The sequence below is a fragment of the Triturus cristatus genome, chromosome 3_1, assembly GCF_964204655.1.
Source record: "Triturus cristatus chromosome 3_1, aTriCri1.1, whole genome shotgun sequence".
Classification (NCBI taxonomy): Eukaryota; Metazoa; Chordata; class Amphibia; order Caudata; family Salamandridae; genus Triturus; species Triturus cristatus.
The window spans coordinates 657,692,283-657,719,836 of NC_140583.1; the positions used below are offsets into that span (position 1 = coordinate 657,692,283).

General features: G+C 44.9%; 1 protein-coding gene across 1 annotated transcript in view; it reads right to left on the reverse strand.

Moving 5' to 3' along the window:
- RASGRF1 (Ras protein specific guanine nucleotide releasing factor 1) overlaps positions 1 to 27,554 on the reverse strand; it is a 727,100-nt gene that overhangs the window by 201,692 nt on the left and 497,854 nt on the right. Inside the window, exons 16-19 of the mRNA XM_085644699.1 lie at positions 15,193 to 15,318; positions 13,692 to 13,859; positions 12,801 to 12,907; positions 11,527 to 11,639 (exon numbers count right to left, since the gene is read on the reverse strand). Coding sequence (XP_085500825.1) covers positions 11,527 to 11,639; positions 12,801 to 12,907; positions 13,692 to 13,859; positions 15,193 to 15,318 — 514 coding nt within the window. The remainder of the gene's footprint in view (positions 1 to 11,526; positions 11,640 to 12,800; positions 12,908 to 13,691; positions 13,860 to 15,192; positions 15,319 to 27,554) is intronic.

A 27,554-nucleotide genomic window follows, 5' to 3' on the forward strand; every position in this document is an offset into this window, starting at 1 on the left:
TAACCAATGGAGGAGGACATGAGGGAGAGTCCTACACTCTTAGGTACTCAAACCTTTTGCTCTTGCATGTTGACAAGATTATGGGTAGGGGCCAGTGAAGCCTGCATGACTTCAGAAATCTCCTTTTTGTACAGTTTTGACCTGCTTGATGACTGACATTATGGCTCTGATTACAAATAGGCCGGAATGGGTTGCTTCATTTAGAGCGCCAAGTAATATATACAGTACCCCAGTGGCTGTATGTCTATTCGCTGCTCCTCCGGGGCACTGTAGAATTACAGATGAGGGAGCAGTCGCTTATGCTCCTTTTCCTGGAATACAGATAGCACGGATGCACATATAGCGAAGGTGCTATCTTCAGGGAGACACATGCTAATGAGTGAAACACTTTGACTCCGCATCTGCGCACTATTATAGACGTGTGTGCAGAGGCACAAAGGTTGTCAAGGAGGTGCACTGACAGTATACCACAAAAAGGTGGTGCACAGTCAGTGCACCCTCCGCAGGTGACCCTGTAAGTGGGAAAAAATGGTCCCATTGACACCCCCCCAGACATCCTACTGCACACACTGCACCCACCTGCAGTGGGATCTCTGTTCCCTTTTGAAGTGCAGGTGGGTTGCCGCCTGCACAGACCAAGTCGGACTGGCTGCTCAAATAGCCGGTTTACCTTTTGTCTAAAGCATTGCACTCAGGGAAGCACAAGTTTGTGGCTGCTGTAAGGGCAGAGCATTATTTGTAATGGGGGCGCTATATGCCTGTTAGTGCCCAATGCACCTGTTTGGCACAAACAGGGACAGTATGCCCATTCCATAATATGGCCCCAGGTAAATATTGATTCATGCAGGTGTAGTATTTACTAGGTGTGGTAGATACCTATGATTCCAAGTTTGCTACAGGAAATGAGGAATTACACATGGAACTGTAGCTATCTGCATTAAACTAAGCAAGCCTCTCTATTTAAGTGTATTTTCCCTGGTTTATTTTGGATTGTATGACTTGCTTAAATTTACCTGGTGTAAATTGCAAAGGGTACAGTAACAAAACCTAGCGTCTAGGTAACTGAGGACGCTCATTAAGTAGTTTGCGCCTCTGTCACCTGACAACGTGTTTCCAAAAACACATGACAGCCGTGCAACCAACCACAGTGCGGCAGTGGTGATCTATGCGCACCAGGGTCAGTGAGTGGAGAATTGACCGCTAATGGAAAAAAATAAAGTATTACAAGGAAAAGTAAGGTGAGTCCTAAGAATAACTCTCCCCGCTAGCCTGGTAGAAAAACAAGAAACGCTCACAAGCATTTTCATACATAACAGCCTAACCAACTCTCTAGTGAGTGAATTGGGACACCCTGATAAACCTGGAATAAGTCGACACGGGACGCAACAATTCGAGCACAGGTCCGTGTTTGCCGGTTTTGTAGTGGTGTTGGGTGAAGATGGGGTAGAAGACAGTCTTGAATGCAGTTGAGAGGTTGAGCACGATGACTGCTGCTGTGTCTACTCTCTACATGATCATACTGATATCATCTGTGGTAATGATGAGGGCAGTGTCGGTGGTGTCATTATCCAAACTGAATCCAGATTGAGATGGGTCCTGGAGGTGGTGGTCTGCCAGTCGATTGCTGACAATTGTTTCCAGGACTTTAGCTGGGATGATGGGAGATCGATCATAATTTGCCAGACTCCTCAGGTCTGCATAGGGTTTCTTGAGAGTATCTTAGTGAGTGCAGCGCAGATGATGTTGAGTCCTTTGGTGAACATGAAGTGTGGGCATGGGTCCGATGGGGCTCACAAGTGAATGGCATGCATGGTGGTGGCAGTTTCTGACATGGTAAAGGTAGATAAGTGGTCATTGTCATTTCTGTGATGTTCATCCTATAGGATTGGAGGTGTAAAAGGGCACCAAGGGTGTGTAGGTCTAGTTGGGATGCAACGCTGTAGAATATGGTGCTGATTTTATTGATGTAGTGGGAGAGCTGGGTGTTAGAGCCAGTGAGAGGGTGATGGTCGTGGAGCTGGAGGCGGGGTAGCGAAATCCTTTAGTATGACGAACATCTCTTTGGCATCACTGGGGCTATTCTCAATTTGTTCAGTCAGAGCTGAGAGTTTGGTTAATCTGAGTTTCTTTTGGTAGAAAAGGTAGGTTGTTCTATAGGTGCTTCTGCTCTTTTCATCGTGCATGTGTCTCCACCAACGTTCGAGTATCTTGCAGTGGGGTCTGGAGAGTTGCAAGTCTTCTAGCTTGAAGTCTGGTCATTGGCCCTCACTATGCACAATCTTGTTATCAATGATGTAATTTCAGATGTTGCAGTGATGTTATCAATGATGTTGTAGAACATGTCATGAGTGATGTAATATATGGGGTAATTAGCTGTGTATAGCGAGAGCGCGAGTTATGGCTACTTAAAATAACTATTACTGGTGAATTTTTGAGGATGTTTGGGTTTAAAATGTTACCTTATCACATACATTTTAAACTAACTATCATGTCACTTTAAACTTTGTTATTTCAGTAAATTTCTGTGATTTTTTAACATTATTTTTTATTATCATACATAAAGCCAGCTCTCCTCTGTGCATGGTCAAAGGGCGCCGGCCCTGCTTCCAAACCGTTGCAGGCAAGCAACCCCCTTGCCACGCAGGGCCTTCGGTAATGCACGGCGTGGGGTTTGCCGCAAGCAAAAAAGGTTACATATTTTTGTATATTTCAAGCTGAGGTACTTTCGCGGAACCAACACTGAGGAGCCACACACGCTGTGACTGGCTGGCCGTGATTGACCGTAGTGGATCGGTGAGGTCTACCCCATGTTGTGATTGGCTGGGAGTATGGGCGTAACTTGAAGGAAAAGTGGTGACTGCCAGCTTAAGACTCTGTCCCTAGGTAAATAAATCAAAATTGGATATAAGGGGTAGGATCGGCGCACCCTGACCCCTTGGCCTTGTGGGGGGGTCAACATAAAATGGAAGTTTTTTTGTGATTTCGTAGCTCTGCGGATCCACTGCAACACCCAGCGCAGTCTCCTGGAGAATCACGGTGGATCAACAGATCAGGGATGCAAACATTTATTCTTAAAATGGAGTTGGGCACCTGCAGGGGTTTGAGCACCTGCAGAGTGATGGGTGTAGGGTCGCCCACTGGCCAAGACCTGCGACTAGTCCCATGGCATGCACAGCCAAAGTAACCAGGAGCAGAGATATACTGCAACAAACGATCCCAAATATTACTAGATCAGACTTTCTGGTCTGGCTTTTTGCACTGCTGTGATATGCTTCTGAAATATTACATTTTGGCCCTCATCTTCCCATTAAGACTGAGCTGACTGTGGCCCCCGATTCTGACCTTTGTTCTATATAGTTACATTAAAGCTATTTCGTATTTCTACCTCGCCTTTTCTTCTTCCTATGCCTTTTTAAAATATGGAATTGCCAGTTCTGTCTGATCTTTACCTTCTGCTTCTTCAGCTATGGCTCATTTACCTATGTTATATTAAATAACTGGTTACCTATTTTATTTACATTTTTATCTATGTTTTGTACAACACCTTGTGCATGTTGATACATGCAATTCATACATTTTAAAACCAATAAATAATGAAGATCCAAATGCAGTATATAAAACATAGATACAAAGGATAAAATATAGAACCAATGAGCAAAACCTAGAACCAGTATACAGAGAACACAGAATTGATTGATACAAAAAATATAAACAACATAAACTAATAGGAATAATTTAGAATCAAGGAGTAACGCAAACTTAATGGAGAGAAAATTGAACTGACATGGAGAGTATTGATAAAACTTAGGAACTAAACAGATAGTTAAAAGAATATACAGCGAGGAAATAGAATCAATGTGAAAAAATATTACTTAAGAAGAGGTTCTACTATCTGTGGAGAGAAACAGAATCCTCATGCAAAATACAGGAACCCCTAGAGAAAATATTGACTCAACACATTTTATTTATATTAATGTGTGTTAAAGATAAAAGGTGTAAAAAAAATTATTATTGTAAATGTTTGTATTTTATGATTTGTTCTTTTATGCATTGTATTTTTGTGCTTTTATGCTACAGAAATGTAGCGAATAAAGATTTTTTGACTTTACTTGACTCAAAACAGAGAAAACTGAATTTGTGAAAAAAGGTGATAATGAGGAAAAAGGCACTTTGGTGAAAAGTGGACTAACAAAGAGAATGCTGAACTTAGAGAGTAATAATGGAACCAACAGAGAGGAATTAGAAACAATAACAAGTATATAGAACGAGTGGAGAAAATGTGTATCTAACAAAAAAGATAGAGAAGAAAGAGAATGCAGAACCAATGCAGAGTTTATAGACAAATATATATCTTTTTTTAAACTTTATTTATTGAATTTTTCTCAGTCAAGAAACAGATAATCAGGGTTCAACATCTGTAAAGGAGACATAACTGGGGCAATTGGGAGTACATAGCATAAGATACTGCGGGATACATAAATGCAACTCAAGAGGTACATATGTTAGCAGTGGGGACCATTATATTCTACCGAAGAATTACAATAATTCAAGGAACTATCAGAACATCATGCATTTGCCATTACAGACTGCAACAGAGTGAGTATGTCAGGGGCTCTAACAGTATATGATACGACAGTTATTGTCTGGCAGGAGCATCAAGAGGGAGGAACAGAGCGTTCCGTGGTGGGTAGAGGCCAGGGGAATGAGTGGTGGTCTTTAAAACTAGGCAACGTCCGTGCAGGGGTGTTCCAACAAATAGGTCTGCAGTGGACCCCAAATGTCTCAGGGGTGAGAGGAACGGGGGAGCAACTCAGCATAAGTTCAAAGTTGGTCTTGCCATAGGATCGTGTCCGACAGCCAGTCTTTAAATTTGGGTGCCCGACCCCTACCCCAACGACAGGCTATGCGCCGTTTAGCCAGAGCAAGACAGAAGGAAACAAACTTCCGATGCTTGGCAGGGAGTTGTTCAGTATATCCTAAGAGAGCTAACAGTGGAGATCTTGAGAGAGGCAGTGAAATCATAGAGTCCAGGGCTGTAAGGACAGTGTTCCAGTAGGTATGGATATCTGGAAAGTCTCAGACAAGGTGTAAAAAGTCAGCATGTTGCATTTTACATCTATCACACCTATGTGTATCTCTCAACCCAAATTTGTGTAGTTTAACTGGGGTGTAATAGCTGCGATGTAAAAATCTATAATGTATGATACGGAGTCTGCTATTGGCCGAGATCTGTTCAGTTTGTTTACAACAATAGAGCCATTCCTCATCTGTAAGTTCTTGGCCTATTTCAGTCGACCACTTAGCCAGTGCCGGGCACGGAGGGTACTCAGTGTCGCCGTATAAACTGTGATAGAGTGTTGACACCAAGTGTGAAGCAGTGGGGGCCCGCAATATACTGTGTAGAGGGGCAAATGTAGCAGGTTCGGAAGGGAAAACAGTGCTGTTAGCTTGAATGCCATGGCGAAGACGAGCATATAAAAACGTTTCCATAGTGGTCGACGGAGGATCAGGGCACAGTTGTTGAAGGGTGCTTAATTTGCCATTACTGTATAGATCTCCCCAGCAGCGAATATTTCGTTTACGTGCAGTGTTTTGGAAGAGCCCTTCTTGTAGTAGCAATATTTCTGGATGGTATGTGAGTGGGAGGAGAGGGGAGTAGAGACTGAGTGCGTGCATGCGATCCAGGATACGAGACCAAGTCGTAAGTGTACAATCCACGGAGTTCGGATTGCGGTCGCGGGGCACAGTGGGGGCAAGAATGACACATTTCAACGGGCTGGGGTCTGCAAGCCAGTGTTCGTTGGCAACGTGGGGTGTGTACCGAGGTAGATGGAACCAGTAATGGGCGTAATGAGCTTGGGCACATAGGTAATAGATCTTGAAGTTAGGAAAATCAAAGCCTCCATGGGAGTAGGGCCTCATCAGTGTGTTCCACTGTATGCGCGTCTGTTTTCCGCCCCACACAAGTCGAATCAATTCCAATTGTAGGGTGGCAAAAAATGCCGTCAAGGGTCATAAGGAATGTTTAAAAAAAGGTATAAAACCATTTTTATAAGGGAGATGCGCCCGGCCATAGTTACAGGGCAATCCATCGAGTGATGCAGCCCATAATATGCTCCATTGCACAACCAAAGTTAATGCGCATTACCTTGTCCCGGTCTGTCGTTACGCGAATCCCCAGATATTTAGCGTCGTCCTCGCACCACCCGAGCGGAACGTCCGTGTCAAAAGGAGTGACCGAGCTGGTCAGTGGGAATATCTGCGATTTGGACCAGTTGATGTGGATTCCGGATTGTCCTCCAAATTTGACGAACTCGTGTAGCAGTGGGTTAAGATTGCGTTGTGGGTCCTTGACATATAGGGTCACATTATCCGCATATAGGGATATGAATATCGGACGGAGGAAGCAATGAAGGCCTACGTGGCTATAATCCTGTCTAACTTTAGCGGCTAGGGGTTCCATGAGGAGGGCAAATAAAAGGGGCGAGAGTGGACACCCCTGGTGCCTGCCACGAGAAAGTGAAATGGAGGAAGACGTATGTCCGTTAATTAAGACTTTCGCCGTGGGCGAGGTGTACAAAAGCCAAATCCATGTAATGAAACTAACAGGATGGCCCATGCATTGCAAAACAGTGAATAGGTATTCCCATTCCACTGAATCAAAAGCCTTTGAGGCATCAAGAAACACCGCTATCAGTTGCAGTCTTGGGTCCACTGTCTATACGAGGGAGAATAGGGTCCTGAGATTTTGGGATGTAGCCCGTCCTGATAGGAACCCGGCCTGATCCGGGAGGACTAGCTCGTCCATAAGTAGGCTAAGTCGATTTACCACCAATTTAGCCAGGATTTTTGCATCAGTATTGATTAAGGAAAGCGGCCTATAAGACTTGCATCGATCGGCTGGTTTGCCAGGCTTCAGTAGTGATGTAATGAGTGCTTCCCTCATGGAGCTAGGCAAAGTTAGTGTCTCGTCGGCCTCGAGGAAGACCTCCTTGAGTACGGGAAGCAATTGGTTAATGTACATTTCATAAAAATGGACGGGAAGCCCATCAGTGCCGCGTGCTTTCCCCGATGCCATCTGCATGATAGCCTCGCGCACCTCATCATTCTCAAAGAGCGCCATGAGGAATTCGCGTTGAGAGTCCCCACATCCAGGACGTAGGTCGAAAACCGGGGTGTCTTAATAGCACTAGCAAGTGCTCGGCAAGGTCGTTCACCCTCACCGTAACGGCAGGCGGTAAAGTATTTGCCCCTAAATTTTACCTCCCGATTCGCAGTGTCAGTGTAGTCTGTGAGCTTCGCGTGCATGGCGCTAGAGTCAGCGGCCCACATACCTATTTCTTGTTGTTTGATTTCAAGTTCAAGACGCTTCAGATTCCGTCTAATGTCTCGAAGCACTCCAAAACTTTTAGCGATGCAAATGCCCCTGACTGTAACTTTGAACGCCTCCCAGAGGAGCCATACATCATCGACCGAGCCCTTGTTCCTAGTGAAGAAATCTTCAATCTCTTCCCCTAGTTCTGCTTGGAACACCAGCATCTAGTAATGCCTCCGGCATGAGCCTACAGCTGCGGGGGGTGACAACAGCGTTAGGAGGCATCAATTCAAGGTACACCGGTGCATGGTCCGAGTAGGTGCGTGCCAGATGAGTAGCGGTTTTGATCCATGGGGTCACACTGCGGGTGCACAGCCAGTAATCGAGTCTAGACCATGTTGCATGCCCAGGTGTGTAGTAAGTGCCTTCTTTAGTGGCAGGGTGTACATGTCGCCAGGTGTCCACGAGACAATGTTCGGTGAGCAACCCAGAGAGAGCGTCCCAAGCGTTTGTGTAATGGTGTGGCTGGGGATTGGAGCGATCCATAGAGGGGCAAAGAACGGTATTAAGGTCCCCACCCCATATGACATGCGTAGAGCCAATTTTTAGTATGTGTCCCCATAGTGTTGTGAAGTACCCAGGATCATCCGAGTTAGGACCATAACTACAAGCGAGGGTGACAGATTGGGTGGCTAGGGTACCCCAGAGTAGACATCTGTGGCCAGAGGGGTCGCTATATGTGCCCCCCAATATGAACGGCGTGTTTTTGTTTATTAAAATAAGCGTGCCTCGCGAGTATGTGGAATATGACGAGAACACCCGCACAGAGGCCCATCTGGAGCCAAAACATGATGGCCGCCTAGGGTCCATGTGCGTTTCCTGGAGCATGGCTATATGTATGTGGTGTCTATCTAAGTAGGCCAGGATCTGTTGTCTCTTGCGAGGATCGCGCAGTCCCCTGACGTTCCATGTGATTAGTTTAATGCAGAGTGGATTCATCTGCATTGGCGGTGCATGTGTAGTAATGGTATAAAATAAGTTTACTGATGTCGTAAGATAGAGTGCCTCAGCACATTATAACGAGTGTGTCGAGGTGTATGTGTCCAGCATGTGCTAAGGCGATGGAAACAGTATCCAGCTCAGCATTTCCCTCCCAGCATAGTTGGCATCATCACGTTGACTCCAAAGTGAAGTAACAATACCCGACCCTCCCCCACCCACAACAGCACCCCAAACGTGCCGATAAGTCGTTGCCCACCCAACAGGCCTAAGAAACATGGCCATACCACTCTAACAAGATTAGTCCAATTTAACAGAAACAGGTCAGAGTAATGCATAGCAGAAAGTAAAAAGTACCAGGGGGGATCTCCCATGGGTGGGGGGCAGTGGACCCTTCCCTTAACCAGCCACTAACTGCAACACAGTCCCTGGGTGTCAACCCCTGACTGGGCGAAAGCGGCATTAGGGGGAAGAGTGCTTGACGAGCTGTTAAAGTTCTACCTGTAATGTGGCAGATTATACAGAAACACAGTTAGAACAAAAGTCAGTGAATGGAGCCTGTCGGTCACTTATCTGTCCGTGATTCAGAGCAGGAGTGTCAATCTAGTCCAAGATGACTGACAGGATTGGCAGCTGCCCACAGAGAGTGGTGCGTCAATTGAGAGTGTCTCAGTGTAGTGTAGACCAGCGCCATGAGGAGCGGAAGCAGCCCTGGACGGGTGGAACATTGACGATGATCAGCTGCTCCCGCCTAGCCGCTGGGCGATAATGATGGTCCGGAGTCATGATCGTGTCACGGAGAGCGCCTTATGATGCTTTTCAAAAAGTCGCAGACTTGTTGTGGGTTGGTGCAGAAAACATGCTTGCCATTGTACGTAATGCGAAGCCTCGCAGGATATAGTAACGCATATTCTATCTGGGCCTTTCGAAGTTTCTGCTTGACAGCGAGGAATTTCCGGCGTGCCTCCTGCACCGCCAATGCAAAGTCTGGGTAGATGGTGAAGCTATTCCCCTCAAATTGCAGCGGTTTCAGCTCACGGGCCTTCTGGAGCGCGACATCACGATCTCTGTAGTTGAGAAGGCGTGCGATGATAGGCCGAGGGGCCTCGCCGGGTGGTGGTCATGGGCCGAGTGAGTGATGCGCACGTTCAACCACCAAGTGTGTCGAGAAGGAGCCGTCCCCAAAAGTGCTTCTTAGGAGGCGCTCAATGTAGTCCTCCATGCGCCCAGTATTCGTACTCTCAGGGATGCCTAGGACAAGGACATTATTGAGGCGGCTCCTGGCTTCAATGTCATCCTTCTTAGCCGCAATCACCTTCAGCAACTTATCCATCTGTGCCACCTGTGTTTGTATCCGGGCAGTGGCGTCTTCGTTCACGGATATACGCTGCTTCGCCTCTTTCCGTTGGCCATCATGCTTGTCTACCTTTTGCACCAAAAAATCTAAGCGATTGTTCATGGTGTCCATTTTCGCAGACAAGTCCGAGATGCTGTGTTGTACGGCCAGCAGTAGAGACTTAACGTCATTTTCAGAAGCTTGTGTAGAGAGTTGCGCGTGCTCCATGACAGCAAAGGTAGGTTCCGCAGAGGTTGTTCTCGTCACCGCTTTTTTTTTGCACGTCAAATGTTAGTCGGGGCTGGAGACCATCCGGCTTTCCCATTGCACCTCGCCAGACAGACAAGTACCCACGCAGTATAAGTGAGTAGATATTGACCAGCGAGAGGCCGAGTAGAGATGTGGACACGTGGGTCAGCACAGGAGGAGAGGGCTAGCAGCACCGTAACTAGGAGGAGAAGGCCATCGTCTGGTAGGAGTCCACTGCAGCCACCGCTCCAACACTTCACCACCTTACAGCGTAGTACACAGTGGGGAGAGGTCCCCAGGTAGTGGGCGCAGTGTCTACACAGGAGCAACCAGTGGGACGTAGACAAGGAGTCTGCAACAGAAGAACAATAGCGACGGGTCTCCAGACCTGCTCACAGACGCCCGACCACACTCCAAGGTCTGGGGGGCAGCACCCGTCAATCGTGTGGAGGCGCATGGATTAATAGTGAGGAGTCTCCATTCCTAGTCCATCAGCGCGTGCAGAGGAGAGCGGGCCAGCAGCGAGAGAGCCTCAGCGTGGGCTGGCAGCAGCACATGTGAAACCCAAAGGCAGTCGGAGGATGTAGAGGCAGTCTCCCAGTGGTAGGAGGTGTAGTGGCCCCAGGCACGTTGCATCGGGAGAGGAGACCGCAACCCAGCCTACAGGTATCCGGGCACCAGCATAAGGAACACACAAAGCGGTACTCATGGGACTGCGTAGAAAGAGGCTGCCGCGTAGGTGCAGGAGCGTGTCCGCTGGGCCGCGAGAGCGGCGATTTTTCCCTCCGCTGAGAGCGGAATGTGCAGAGGGCAGCTGGATTGCGTCGGGACCTTTGCAGCAAAGGTAGAAAGCAGGAGAAATGACGGATTTAATGGCCAAGCTTCCAGAGCCTCACAGGTGTGCGGCCATCTTGGATGTGCGCCACCTAGCGCCCCCGAGTTTATAGACAAATATGGAGAGTATACAGAGGTTAAGGAGTGAACACAGAAAATTGTGAAAATATAGAAGCAGTGGATACCTACATTGATGAGCAAATTAATGTGGACTTAATAAATGACTGAAGATCACAAAGGACATACAGAGAGGTCTGAGAATTGATGGAGTATTATCACAGAGCTTAGAGAAGAAAAAGAGAGGATGGAAAATCAATGGAGTGGATAGAAAATGCAAACAAGACAAGTAAGAAGAAACTGTCAGGGCAAAACAAATAGAAGACCTAATAAACTACCCGAGGATGTGGGAAGTCAACGAAAAAGAGTACACAAACTTTCTTGAGTATGACTTAGATGAATAACAGGTAGAAAATCAACAGAGAGGATGAAGTAGGTTTTAGAACAAGAGGAAATGTTGAAGAGGCAGAGACAATCCATTACCTAACTATTTGGCAATCTATTGAAGAGGACCGAGAAGCAATCTATAGAATAGGAATAAGAAGCAATAGATTGACAAGGACACTGAAGTAATTAAAGGTAGTTTAGTGACAAAGGCCTTTTGACAAAATGTGTCACTTATTTAACTCCTCTTACAAATGCTTTGTGACAGCCCTGTCAAAGCACACAGCCAGTTAAGGTGGCCTTCTATATGCTTTGTTGCATACTAGTGCCCACAGTAAGTGCTGGGCAATACCTGATGATGTTGGCGGCTGCTTTCCTCTCTTGTGTTAAAAGCTCCGGATCATGGATCACTTCTTCTAGAAAGCTGATGACTTTATATTTCAGTTCTTCGTTTGTTTCAAAATCCTAGGAGAAAAAGAAAGGAGTCAGCACGCATGAGGAGGAATGTAAGCATGGAGGAAGGAAAGGGAGCCAGTAGGTGACCACAGTTTACCTTTTATTTCTATTTCACACTGTGCATTATCTCTTGCCAGCCAGTTAGTTTTAACTTGTAATGTTTATGCTACCCTTATCTCTTCTGCCCCGCCCTATTCTATGGTGCTTTCAGGGGTCTGTTGTCCCCATCAAAGCATTTACAAAGCGAGGTTAGCCAAGTAGTCAAGACATCATTCATATTTTCTCTCTCTTTGACCTACCTCTCTGGCTTTCTCCTCCTTTTCCAGCCAAAATAAAAGGCACCAATTGTCTCCCGTACATTAACATACCATTCCATCTACCACTACCCTCTATGTATTGCTCCATATAGGTGGTCTCCACATACCCTTTAAGTACTTCTCCATATCAGAAGGCCCCCAAAACTGTGAGCCATATATCAAAGTTGGTGCCCCTTACACTGCTTATGTATTTCTCCATATCAGAGATAGTATCATGTCTTTAAGGCATTATTCTTTGTCAGTATTCCATACTTTTGAAATATTGCTCAAATCTCAGTGTTAACTAAATACTACTTGGGGCATATCTGCATATCAGACACCTCTGATTCACTACATTATACTCAATACCTATAAGGTTTAGCTCAGAGCTGAAGATACCAGGCAGTGTAACTGTTAGTAATTTCCCAAACTCTTCAAGCACTGCTCCATGTCAGCGATCCCATACTTTGTATGGATATTTTGATACCAGTGTTCTATCATACCTCTTGATGTACAGCTCCATATCAGTGGCACTCTATACCCTAGAAGCATAATTCCATGTATGTGCTCCCAACCCTTCTCCGAACAGCTGAACTGGAAGTTGTCTATTCCTCCTAAAAATCTCTAATGTTTGGCTATTTGTTAACGCTTCCCTGAATAGTACAGAGGTGTGACTACATGTAAATGGTTTCATCCTGTACATTTGGAGAATCAATAAATATCAGCTCATCCCCCATACCTTTCAGCTGTAACCCCATGTCAGTGCTACGACTACACCTCTAATGTATGTTTGCAATTAAATGGTCCCCACAGCTCTCGGGTATGCCCCTCCATCAATGGTGTCCTATACTTGTAAGGTAAGACTCATTTATACCTGAGAGTGTTTGGAGACCCAATGCTTCAGCACATTCAGTACTCTATTGGTGGCTGCTCTCCTGATGACAAACTCCTTGTCTCCATTTCTTTGGTCTGGGGGAAAACCTGCAGAAAATACAATTGAAAAACAGAATTATAGTCAAGAGAAGTCGAGTCACCAGCCTGAGATGCCTGCCACAGAGTAGCCATCTGTGTTTCAATACTTAAATAGAAAGTTTGGGACTCTTTTCGTATATGGTACTACATTTGTGTTCCACTGGCTAATGCACAAAAGGAACACTGCTGGATGAGACATTTTAATTTCTATTTGTAGAAGATGTTATTTGGGAAAGCCTACTAGAAGGTATCAGACCAGATTTGGTCAGACCTCAGTCTACCTACTAAGAAAGGTAGGAGAATAGAGGCTGTATGGTATATATACTCCTGACGAAGGCCGAATGACCCTTATGGGCAACAGATAATGGCTGAAACATGTTGGCAATTTTGCAGATAGGAGGGATGTAGGGGTAATAACGTTCCCTATCATCACCATCGTATATACCATATTTTTTAATCCTGACCAGGAAATACATGAATACAAGATATAGGCGATAATCCTGAGCTGAGTTTCTGCACATTTATGATCCCTGAGACTTTTTGTTTGTATTGTCTTCCCCACCCTTATGTTCCATCCTAGACATATTGGTCTGCGCCGGGCTGTTGTTAGCAAGCCCAATGATGAAGAATGCCACTATTAGTGGGTGAGGGGACTTTTAACAAATTTTGTTTGCACCACAGTCATCTTCGGAGACTTTTCTACCTCCTGTTCCTGTTCCTTTGTGTTTGTGTTTTGCCATTTGGGAAAACTTCACAAGTGATTGCTGGTTCATAACATTCCACAATGCCCTACCTGCAGTAGCTAAGGACATCCTTCTGTACTTCTCCTTCGTAGGGGTTCCCTCATTAGCTCCAGCTGTGGCTATTGCAAAGGCTGATGTGGCTGAAACACTGCGAGTACCGTCATGTTCCCGACAAGATGTCATCACCACCCCATTATTGTAGGAGAATAAAGAGAAATCTGAAAGAATAGAAAATAACATCAACTCACTGAGGTACTGTAGTCAGCAGCTACGTTTCTTAAAAGGCCATGAAATTAAATGTTATGGAATAAAGCCTGTCTGTGGCATGGTCTGCACCTATAGATGATGTTGAATTAGAGTATACCTGTGATAGGGATGTGGTGTACCGTTGTCCATTGGACTAGTGAGTTCATATGGCAGGTGTTTTGTAGGCTGTCAAAAAAGTGTTCTCCCATGTGATAGGAATCTAAAGTACTGTGGGACATGGGATCAGCATTACCTATGGTAGGCCCTGATGTTCTGAATGGTGTGGCATTAGTATCACCTGGGACATGTTCCTGGTGCACTGAGGGTTCTTGGGATTGGACACTGTTGCGGTGGAGCCCTGGTATTCTGAAGGCTACATGATAAGCGTTTTCTGATGGTAGGGCCCTTGTGTACAACATATTGTGAGATTAAAGTATTTTTGCAACAGGATCATGAGGACCTGAGGGATGTGAGACTGGTGTCTCACATTTGCAGGGCCCTAGCAAGGAGAAGGCTGTAAATTTAGAATCTCATTATGGCATGGCTCTGGTAGGGTGACGGCTGTTTCACTAGTATAGTATCTCACTTCAGCAGAATTCTGATCTGTTGGGGACAGCATTATTTTCTCCTGATAGCACTGCCTGGTGCAAGTGGGGCTTCACTGTGCTTCTCAGTGGTGAGGCCCTGGTGTAAATTATAGTATGTCAGATTACTTTGTACACTGTGCATGTTTGGAGCCCTAGTTTTGCTTCTAGGTGTACTGACAGTTGCAGGATCAGAATCTCATGTAGCATTTTAATGTACTGTGGTTTGTTGTGTCTCAATTGTATTTGCTTTAGTGTATTGAGGGCTTTGATAGCTGCACCACACTGTGGAAAGACCAAAGTGAATCAGGAAATGTATGGTTATGGTCTCCCTGTGGAAGAGCTGTGGGCTTGGGTGTCTCCCTGTGCAAACATAGCGGTTAACACAAGGCACTGGGATTGCTATTTCCCTATGACATGTCACTGGCTAACTGAATGAAGGTAGAGTTGTGTTTCGCTGTGGACTCTGAGCAATGTGATTAATGTCTCCTATCAAGCAGTCTGTAGTGTCTCCTCTGGTAGTGCCCTGATATGCAGAGGATTGAGGCATTGATGTCTCACTGGGCATGGTGCTTGTTGTACTGAAATCAGAACTCCAGAATGTATCGAGCATGTGGGTATGTATGGGAAGTGAACCACCACTCGGTGTATAATTACAGGCTTTAAAACACCTTAAGCTGCCTGACTCGCAGTCGGTAGCTTTTCAGGATGTACTGTTTACCTGATGTGCTTTTGCCTTTGATGGCTTTGGGTGTGGTAGGGGACTTGGTGGGTGATGCCTCAGCTTCGGCCTCATCGCTTTGTGGTTGCTCATTATCAGACTCCTCCCGAACGGACACCTCCGAGTCTGCGGGAAAGAAAGATCACCAACTGAAAAGAGTCCAAATGCAAATGGGTATGCCATAGCATGGAATTGTCATTGGATGCCACAGAAGAGCAGCCTCATTCCTCCTGCCAAGGACATTTATGGTGATACACAACACACCAATTAAAAGCAGCTGTGTTTCTAGTACTCTGGGACACAGAGGGTGAGATACAAAATAAATGAGAAGATAAACCTTAGTCCCACCACAATAGGGCAGCCCTTGAGTGAGATACAATACAGAACAGATCACCTCCAGAACTTCGGGATGACACACATCACACCACAGAGGAGGTACCTCCTCTTACTGAGAGGACCTACAGTAGTGGGATAGAGCACAAGAAAGAAAGAACAGCCTGCCACTAAGAACCTACGGTTGAGATACCAACCACCATAAAAGGGCACGCTAATTCCTACTTTTAGAGACCCTGTTGATGCACACCAATCATAGTACTGTAGAGGCCAAGGTTTAGATACAGCACACCTGAAAGCAACAATCCTGTTCTTACAGCGGGGTGTGAAGAAATATGACCATATCACCCCCACCCTGATGAAACTCTATTGGCTCCCCTTGCCGGCATGCACCATTTTCAAAGACAGCTGCATCATATACAAAGCTATCACAACCAGAACATCAACCTAACTGGCTGGTAAGCTCACCACCTCCAGTGGCTCTCAGCACACTGGCAGCCTAGACACTATCAACTGGAGGCAAAGACATCCAGAAAATAAAAAAATAACAAGTCCATGCACCCAAGATTTGAAATGATATTTTTGTATCTAGCAGGACTGCTACAACCCTGCTCCGAGTTAAAAAAAAAAAAAGCTGAACACTCACCTCTTTAAAGAAAACTACATGAGGATACCTCTATTCTCAGTGCCCAGATACCTCTCCAAGCACTCACTGATTCTATCGTTTCCTTCGTATCTGTTCAGCATTCTGCTGCCTTTTGGCTAGGAGTGCACTATACAAATAATATATATATATATATTTATGTGATCAAGGCCACCTTGTGGCCGAAACGCGTAATGGCGTGCTGTGTGGGTGCTGATGTTCATTAAAATCCTTCGAAGCACGACTTGGCGTCCGTGTGCTTTCTTCCTCGCCGTCAGGAAGTGGGAGAACGCGTTTGATGTTTATATATATATATATATATATATATATATATATATATATATATATATTTATATATATATATATTCACTTAAAAAACCATAGGTTTCACACATGTTATAGTTAGCTGGACATTTCCCTCATAAAAAAACAATGAAATTCCCCCGTTATAGTTAGTGCAGGCAACTATAACTCACGCGACCGCAATCCTCTGCTGATGACGTCAGATATTACATCACTGTATTTAGACACCTATTTACCCATGTCTTCTTCCATTAATCTTTAGCTATACATATATTCCAAATATTTATTTTTCAGAAAGACACATATGTAATCAGTGATGTAATATCTGACGTCATCAGGAGAGGATTGCGGTCGTGTGAGTTATAGTTGTCTGCACTAACTATAACAGGGGAATTTCATTGGTTTTTTATGAGGGAAATGTCCAGCTAACTATAACATGTGTGAAACCTATGGTTTTTGAAGTGAATTTGCAAGGTTTTTTAAATGCTTATTCCTAACTATAACGTGTGTGAAACCTATGGTTTTTTAAGTGAATTTGTATGGTTTTTTAAATGCTAAGTTATGTATTTATTAATATTTTTTTTTTTCAGGTTCTTCACCGTGCGCGCACCGTGGGCGCTCGCGCACCGAGCACCCATGATGCGTTGTGCGTGCCGTGCGCGCACAGTGCGCGCACCCCGCGCTTTTTCAAAAAAAAATAATAATGTTTTTTTCATCCTTGGGGGTCCTTCAGTGACTCCCTGACAAAGGCTAGGGGGTCAGGAACTGTCCACCCTGCCCCCTTTTCACGTTCTCCACCTTTGTTTTTCACTGCCTCAGACTGCGAGAGACAAAATGGCGGCCGACACTTCCTGATTTCGACCGATTCGAATGTTTACTGACATCTAACAACCAATCAGAATTGCGCTCGCGCACGTTCCCGCGCACATCACCGTGCGCGCACGGTGCGCGCCTATAGATATGTATGTACTTTTAACTGCAATTTTCTCAGGAACTAATGAACAGATTGACTCCAGATATGCAAAAGGCACATCCCTGACCTGAGGACTACCTCTTTGCCAAATTTAAAGTAATTCTGTTCAGCCGTTTGGGCTGTACCTTGGACTAAAGGTCCCTATGGAAAATTGCATGGGAAAAATGCGTTTTGGGACCCCCCTTTTTTCTCAGCCCCCGCTTGACGAATCCCCCCGAGACTTTTAGGGTAGGAGCGGAGCGGAGCGCCCCACCTATTTTGAAAATTTCGCGAGGATTCATCAATCGGCGCCAAAGTTATTCCAAATAGAATGTTGCGGATTTCCTATGGAAACACGGTCCTAACTATAACTATCTACTGGCGACCGCCAGTAGATAATATATATATATATATATATATGGGTGGAGCCAGCTGACCTCCCCTGATTGGGAGGGCCTTAGAATATCAAGGGTGGTAGAAGGATGGTTCCCGTTCAAGTTAGCGGCATCTGACGAAGGCAAAGACGCCGAAATGCATTATGCCACATCTAACCGTCATTAAAGCATTCCTGAAACGTTTCCCGCTGTGTCCTCTGGCTTCTTATACGGAGGGGTCTTTGTTGGAGATGTTTACGTGCTAGCCAGCAGCACGTTAAGAGGACCCGTTCCACAAAGTGTCCTGCGTAAAGTTTGGCATCGTTGCAGTTTCACCCGAGGGATCGGATATCGCAGGACCGCCACAGAACTAAGACAGGCAAGCGACTACTGTCAGGAACAGCCCGTGACTTCACGGGGTAGCTGGAACACTGAATCCCAGCTACATGGCTCGTGTTGACTTTGCTTTGGTTTTGGGGGCTGGAGCGTTGGGGACCCGAGGGAATGCTGGACTGTAATCTACGGGACTGCTTCATATCTACAATATCCCCACCATTTGCTAAGGATCTACAGCGTTCATTTTGAAATTGAACATTTTGTCTCCACAAACGGAACTTACCGGAATATTGCACCATGGGAGCTGAAGTTCACAGACATTGAGCCTCAGCTGACGGTGATTAATGGGTGGAGCCAGCTGACCTCCCCTGATTGGGAGGGCCTTAGAATATCAAGGGTAGTAGAAGGATGGTTCCCGTTCAAGTTAGCGGCATCTGACGAAGGCAAAGACGCCGAAATGCATTATGCCACATCTAACCGTCATTAAAGCATTCCTGAATTGTTTCCCGCTGTGTCCTCTGGCTTCTTATACGGAGGGGTCTTTGTTGGAGATATATATATATATATATATATATATATATATATATATATATATATGTATAGTATTTGTATATATATGCAAAAAGGTAGGGCATGGTTCAGAAAGAGCCTTTTTTGTTAAATGGTGTAAATCCGTTCAGTAGTTCCTGAGAAATTCAAAAAAGACAAAATATCGATATCTGAGCACCAATGAGGAGGTGCGACCCCTCCCGACCACGAGCTTAATTCTGATGGTTGCCAACACTCCAAACCAGGAAGTGTTGGCAGCCATCTTGTGACTCTGTAGAACCGAGTCACAAGAAAACAGTGAAAAAGAGGTTAAAAAAGAAGAAAAGGGGGCAGGGTAGAAACACCCTGACCCCCTAGCCCTGCTCAGGGGGTCCCACAAGGACCCCCAGTGTCAAAAAAAGCCTTTTTCTTTTTGAAATGGCAGAATTCGCGTTGGAGTCGCAAATCCTGCCAAAAATGTTTAAAAAATTAAGCGTGGGCTCCAGCGCTTCATTTTAATGAGGCCCCCGGGTGGGCCAGGTCCCGGGGAAAATGCCAAAATGAAAAAGCGGGGCTATGCTAATTATGACAGGGCCGCGAGGAGAGACAATATGGTGCCTGTAGCTCCGAAATAAATCTGGCGCGGGGCCTATGGGGTGCCAGGACACAGATAAGAAAGGGGGAAAGAAAACACCAGGAAGCTACGGTGCGGCATGTAAAGAGGCACCCAGAGCGGGAGGTACGGAGAGATCCCTAGGTGGAAAGCAGTCAGCGGGAACGGAACCTGACCGCGGGCCGGTCAGTGGAGCCCGGAGAAGCAGTGCACGGGCTAGAGGAGAACAGCTCAGGGGGAACATGCCTGCAGTGTGTCGAGGTGAGGAGTGCTGGGTGACAGGGGCGGTGATAGCCAGAGCGCCGGAAAAGCACAAGAAAACTGCAAAGCGGCAGGTATAGATCTCACACAGAGACATTGCGAGGGGCGACAAGATGGCACTAGCGTCGGAGAGATGAGCGCAGAGTGCAGCCCCTAAGGCCCCCGGGCAGTGGCCAAGTGCAATACATCAGAGATCCACAATCAGGCTACAACAATGCCAAAGACTATATGGAAAACTTACCATGTTGTAATCATTTCCATCCCATTTAAGAGATGAGTGCCTCTGATTGTTTGCTGCTTGCTTATCGTTATTACAATTGCAAGGATCAGGCATACTGATATGACTTTCTTCTCGAGGAACAATGAACTTCACATTCAAAACCTGAGCATCACTAATGTTAACGTTTGGAAACACTGCAACACTTCAAGGGATGTATCATGCATTACTAGGGACATATAACTCGCAATTTCTAAAGTTAGTATACGAACTTTAGGCAAAGTAAGTCGGAAACGGTGAGCAGAGATTGGGTCTCTCTCTGTCTGTTATGTCTAAAGTTCATGCATTAAGTCGTAGATATTCCGAGGTATATTTGTGAACTTTAGACGCCTCAGACTCCAAAAATGGGCATTTGACTCTGGGCCGAGCCGGCGCATCTCATCAGGATATGGCCCCAGGTTGTGGCATAGTTATACTTATGTACTATATGTAATTGACTTTTTAATTCTCTGCTTGATTACTGCATTGGTGGGTGGATAGAATGGAATAAATACGGTTACTTCATGTATTTCCAAGGGTTAAAATATTTGTCACTTGAATTCATAAATGTATAACTGCGTATTTCAAGTAGGACTCTGCAATCTGGTGTCAACAGTGAATGTAATTTAAATGTACCTCTGGAAGTATGGTTAAGAGAGATTCCAGACTTTGCTACCAAAAAGGAGTGGTAATAGTATTATTGTCGTATTTCCCTTGCCGAGCTCTTTGTTTCGCGGTGTTAAGAGCACCCCTATCTACAGTGCATCCAAAAGTCATCTCCAGGGAAAGAGACCTTGTAAGGCAGAACCTCCGGGAGCCAAGAGCCCGTGCTGTAGACACTGCAATCAATGTATCAGCATAGTACTGCCGAGGCAGCACACTGTTTACATGTGTTACACACACCCTAAAGGGAATGTGCTCTTTTGCTCAGCCTGAGATAGAATTGGTAATCGTTACTCCTTGGAGGATGTGTTTTTCATTTCAGTTTTAAAACAGGATCACTGCATAGAAAAAAGGTTCATTATGTTTATTATTCAGACATACTTTTAATAAACCTCGGATATAATATATGCATGTAATTAAGGAACATGTGTACACAATGGAATTAAATCTAAATCGCATGCTATTACCTGAAATTGCTTTTAACAGCAAAACAGCTTTCCTGCAAATACATTCAGCCATCCCCTGCCTTGTATTCATCCTACTTTAAATGGAATACCTGCAAATCTGGTAAATCGCATTTGGCGCTTTAATCAGCACCGAGGAGCAGATAAAAAGTGAATTACTTGTTCTGTTTTCAAGAAACCGGGTGGCCTAATTTCACCATATGGAGCCCGATGTTTGAATGTGATTTCACCTGCGCAAGTCTCTATTGAACCAAGTGGCATAGTTTGTCATGGTTAAAACACAAAATGTACCAAACAGACATTAGGAGTTGCAAATGTCAACATTTAGTTTCCTTGAGAATCTCAACGAAAAGGTGGCAGCAAAGGCAAATGCCCCTTCCTTCGCAATTCACAAGAAAATGTGTTAATTCATGATATGCAATCGTTCTGCCCTTAGCAAAGCAGTGTAACTCTGTGACCATATTCAGAGCGGAAGCTGTCCGTGAGGGAGAACAAATGACTGATGTGGGCACACGGAGGAAGGGATGGAGCATGACCAAAGCCACTTGGTCATTAAGGCCTTCATTTTGAAACGTTGCAGAAGCAGAGCAGGCAAGAATTTGAGGAACTCGGGTTGAAACGTGGTGGGATTTCCCTAACCCATTTTGTACAAGGTGCTGTGCATGGTATCCTAAATCATTTTATGGAACTATTTCTCTTCCAGGTTTATCGTTTCAGTTTGTCTCCCTGACCCTCCATGCTCCTCAGTGCACTGCAATTCATCAAAGCCCCCTTCTCTCTCCGTTGCACCTTCCCTTTGAACCTGGATAGCTTTCTTTCTCGCACTTGCACACCTCACACTACAACCAGAGGTTTTTCAAACTGTGGGGCGAGCCAGCCCCTGCGGGGTTGTAGCTGTATTTCCAAAGGGGCCCAAATGCCTCAGCAATACTTAAAACTAAAGGGGCCTGGAAGTGCGTCCTTGTTTATTTGCATGTTTCCAGGCAGTCTTCATGTATAAGAAGAGCTGACGTTTATGTAATAAGGTAATGGAACTGTGACCCTCAGTGCCATGGGGGCTATTTCAGTGCATTTGATGATGGGATCAAAGACATGGCTAAAAAGAACAAAAACTTGGCTAAAAAGAACAGAATTTTTTGTGACTATTTTGTTGCTAACACACACACACACACACACACCTTAAACGAAAAATAAATGCACGTTAAATTAATCTTTAGGAAATTAACTCCTAGCTTAGAAAACCTCAATTGGTTCATGCGATCACTGCAGATGTCTGTGTGTGTGACCAGGGAGTCGCAAAAGTGAATTCAGGATTGCTCTTTGGGAAACCGTGACTTGGATATTTATAGTCTGTAACAGAAAGCACTATGAATATGAAAGTCATTGTTTTGAAATTGTATTATACACAGTATAAGATGGGCTGCTACAAGATGATGTAGTGTTTAGGACACAAGTGTTTTCAATAAATATGTTTTGGTAAAACACAATCAGGCTGTACCTAATGCAAACATTTTTATTAGTGCCCAGTAAAAGGGCACACTCCGGAATTCTGCTGGTAGCACACTTGCATTGCCTCTAAAAAGGAATAAATCTTTGTGATCATGAAGCTAAAGTGACTCCATCAATTGAACCTCTACAAGCTCATTAGCAGCCTTTACATTTGCTGATTAATAAATTGCACACACGTACATTTCTTTTAGGCAGCAAGCAAACTGGTGAGAAGGGCTGTCTTTTTATAGGTCTCTACCCCTTCCTCGACTTCAGAGCCAAGAGCCCCTCTCTCCTTTCACTTTCAGGCAGAGGCATTGCAGGGTGAGGCCCGGCTGTATTTTTCCCGAAAAAATATGGGAAACTGTTTTTGTAAAATTAAAAAAGCAGGGACTTGGGCCCGTCCACTTTAATCTCTATTTATATGCAGATTTCCTTTCAGGTGGGTAGAGTGGGTGGCAGGGAGGAGAAGAGGTAGTATGGAGGATGCCAGCAGGGTTAATTTTGTGGTCAATTTATGTTTTTATTCATGCATGTGCTCTTTTATAAGTCTGATGTTTATCGTGGATAATGAGCTACATGAAACGAACCCCTGAAATGATCGGAAAAAACCCATTACTACACTCAGCACTGTCCCTTCCGCTTCTACAATCCTTGCCATAAAGCTTTGAAGGGGTGCTTAACATAAAAAAGAAAATATAAATATATATATATTCGCTGAAAAAAAACATAGGTTTCATGGACGTTATAGTTAGAAATTAACATTTAAAAAACCTTTGAAATTCACTGAAAAAAACATAGGTTTCAGGCACGTTATAGTTAGAAATTAGCATTTAAAAAACCCTAGAACTTCACTGAAAAAACCATAGGTTTCAGGGACGTTATAGTTAGTTGGACATTTCACTTGTACGAAACTAGAGAAATTTCGCCGTTATAGTTAGTTCAGCTAACTATAACTCGTGCGCCCGCAATGCACTGCTGATGATGTCACATATCATTCATGACATGGTCAGTGACATCACTGATGACATCTCAAATGACATCACAGATGATATCATCCAGTGACTGTGTGTTTTTATAAAGTTTAAATATGTTTTATATATATGCCAAGGTGTATTTAATAATGAGTGGGTGTATACGTGTCTGGATGGAGGATTTAGTAGGGGCGTGACTGACTGTATAAGTGAGTGAATAAATGTGTCTTGCTGAATGCATGGGTTAGTGACTAAACTGTGTGAATGTCTGTATAAGTCTATCTGTTGTTGTGTAAGCTGCTGCATGGGTTGGTGAGTATCTACATGAGTGTCTATATGGGTTATTGATTGGTTGAGTATTTGTATGGGTGCCTGAGTGTGTATGTGTGGGTGGGTGGGAGGTGTGCGTGAGTGGTTGATTCACCGGGTGTATGGGTTCAAGAGTGCATGTGGAAACAGCTGGTTGGGTGGGTGAGTGTGTTATGTTATGTTATGTTATACATTTTTGTAGAGCGAGGCTAATACCCGAAGGTGTCCTGGCGCTATTGCAAAGGGGTCCGTCCTTAGTCTGAGACCGTAGGTAGAAAACTCAAAGTGCAAACAGACTGGTCTTGAGTGCCTTCCTGAATTCCAGGTGGTTGGAGATATGTCTAAGGAAAGGTGGCAGTGAGTTCCATGCCTTGGTTGCTTTTGCTAGGAAACTTCGCCCGCCCCAATTCGCTTTTTTTACCCAGGGGACTGAAACTAATTTGGCCTCTAAGGACCGCAGGTTTCTTCCAGGTGTGTATCATTGAAAGTGCCTTATCAAGTGGTGGGATCCACTTCTATATAAGGCTCTGTGCGTGATGCACATAGCTTTAAACAGTACTCGTTTATTTACAGGCAGCCAATGCAATTTTTTGATCTCCGCCGAGATAGAGGCATATTTAGGGATACCGGATATCAGTCTTGCTGCAGCATTTTGCAGTAGCTGTAGTTTTCTCTGTAATCCTTCCTGAATGTTAAGATAAAGACTATTACAATAGTCTAGTTTTGATAACGCCAGGGCAGAGATAACCATCCTTTGAGACTCTTTGGGAAGAAAAGCCAGTTTTTTTTTACAGGATCTCAAAGTGTACGATGTCGAAGAGACTACTGCATTGACTTGGTCCTTAAACAAGAGTTTGTTATCAATGATGATACCCAAGTTCTTCACTTTTCCACAGGGTGTTGGCAGTGGGCCCAATGATTCTGGCCACCAAGTTGGAGTCCAGAAGTTTGGATCGTTTCCAAACAGCACCACCTCGGTTTTATTGGAGTTTAGCTTGAGGCAGTTCTGGGTCATCCAGCTGCCCACTGCCAACATACACTCCTTAAATTCTACTGCTAAGTTTGAATGTCCTCCGGGGAGTATAGAGACCACAATCTGAGTGTCGTCTGCGTAGGAAGTAAGGTCGAACCCAAAGGATTCGACCAAGGGTGCCAGGTGTTTTACATAGACATTAAAGAGTGTGGGACTGATGGACGATCCCTGTGGAACACCACATGGTAGAGAGAAAGCCTTGGCAGTAAAGTCTCCCAGCATGACTGCTTGTATTCTGTCAGCTAGGAAAGACTTAATCAGCCTCCAAGCTTTCCCTTTGACTCCGATGTCATGTAACCGGTCCATCAATAATCCATGGTGGACCGTGTCAAAGGCCGCAGACAGATCCAGCATAATCATCGCGGCCTTTCCTCCTTGATCTAAAATAGTTCTAATTTCCTCAGTTGACTTAAGAAGCGCAGATTCAGTGCTATGACCCGCTCTGAAACCATACTGTGTGGGGTCCAATACCTGGCCTTCTTCGAAGAATCTACTGAGTAGGATATTCATTATTTTTTCAATTATCTTAGCAGGTAGTGGGAGCCTGGATATTGGTCTAAAGTTATTTGGTTCCTTGGGATCCAACTGTGGCTTTTTCAATAGTGGAAGGATGGATGCTGATTTCCATATTTTGGGGAAGCATCCATTTGCGAATATTGTATTAATGATGGGCGTAAGGATTTCTGAGACCGGTTCTGAGGCCAGCATCAGTACTGATACGGGACAAGGATCCATGGGGGAACCTGATCTAGTTGCCTCCAGGAGTTTATGAACCTCGGTGACGGAAACAGGTGCAAAATTAAAAAGCACCGCATTAATATTATCAAGACAGTTTACATCTACCGACCCTAGTATGGATGTACCATTTGAAGAATGAGTAAAAGTAGAGAAGATAGTTGCAACCTTCTCGAAGAAAAAATTGGCAATTTTGTCACAAAGTTCTTGGCTTGCTTCTATCGGGGGAGAAATAGGGTCTGCAAGAATTTTAACCGTTTTAAATAGTTCTTTAGTTGAGTTTCTTGCCTCATTAATTTTAGAAGAATAAAACTCTTGTTTAGTTTTTAGAAGAAGTTATTTATAATGGTTCAGGCTAATTTTGTAAAGGTTTTTGTCCTGTATGTGTGTATGGGTGTGTTGGTGAGTGAATGGATGTCTCAGTGGTACATGTCCAAGTAACTACATATGTAAAAGGCAGTGTATGTGAGAGTTGGAGTATATAAATGACTATACATGAGTGTCAGTGATTGTGAGAGGGGCTGTATGGATGAGTGAGTACTTGTATCAGTGATTGTATAAGAGATTAAGTATGCGTTAGTATCTGTATAAGTGAGCTTTTGTGTGTACAACTGTATACGTGAGTAAATGGAAGTGTGATTGATTCGTTGTATGACTGACTAGGTGTGTGAGTAACTCTGGATGAGTGGCGGTGTGTGAGTGTCTGTATAGGTGTATGTGTGGATATGATAGTGTTGCATTGATGAGTGACTGCATGTATGAGTGATTGTATGGGTGAATGAGAAGATGCGTGTGTAGACCTAGGAATCAGTGAGTGAGTATGTAGTAACTGGTGTTGGTGTGTCTATGGTTTCGATATTGGTAGTCTGTATTTTAGAGTGGGTGTATGAAAGGTTATATTAGGGTGTGAGGAGGGGCATCAGATTATTACGTGGATGATGTCATCAGTGATGCCATTTAAGATGTCATCAGTGATGTCACTGACCATGTCATGAATGATGTAATATGTGATGTTATCAGCAGTGCATTGCGGGGGCGCAAGTTATAGTTAGCTGAACTAACTATAACAAAAGACACACAATTGATGGACGGAATGCAGAACAATTCAAAACATTCACCCCCAGTCAAGAGATCTGGGTTAAATCCATCATTCTTTTGCTCACCATGCCACCCCAGTTTAGACCTGGCTATATGCAAATCAGTCTTGACCCTGTGCCTCATGGGAACAGTCCAGCCCGAACTGCCAAGCCAGGTCCTCCCTGGACCAGACACAAGCATCCTAGGACCGGTTTCGGGGTTTCACCCCTCTTCAGCCAGGATAGCTTGATTCCAGTGCACAGTGAGCCCAGGTCTCACGTCTGAGCATACCTGGCGCACTTAGGGCGAGAAAGCAAAAGACACACAATTGATGGACGGAATGCGGAACAAATCAAAACATTCACCCCCAGTCAAGAGATCTGGATTAAATCCATCATTCTTTTGCTCACCATGCCACCCCAGTTTAGACCTGGCTATATGCAAATCAGTCTTGACCCTGTGCCTCATGGGAATAGTCCAGCCCGAACTGCCAAGCCAGGTCCTCCCTGGACCGGAAACAAGCATCCTAGGACCGGTTTCAGGGTTTCACCCCTCTTCAGCCAGGATAGCTTGATTCCAGTGGCACAGTGAGCCGAGGACTCACGTCTGAGCATATCTGGTGCACTTAGGGCGAGAAAGAAAAAAACACACAATTGATGGGTGGAATGCAGAACAAATCAAAACATTCACCCCAGTCAAGAGATCTGGGTTACATCCATCATTCTTTTGCTCACCATGCCACCCCAGTTTAGACCTGGCTATATGCAAATCAGTCTTGACCCTGTGCCTCATGAGAACAGTCCAGCCCGAACTGTCAAGCCAGGTCCTCCCTGGACCGGAAACAAGCATCCTAGGACCTAAGTGCGCCAGGTATGCTCTGACGTGAGTCTCCATGCCACTGGAATCAAGCTATCCTGGCCGAAGAGGGGTGAAACCCCGAAACCGGTCCTAGGATGCTTGGTTCCAGTCCAGGGACGACCTGGCTTGGCAGTTCGGGCTGGACTGTTCCCATGAGGCATA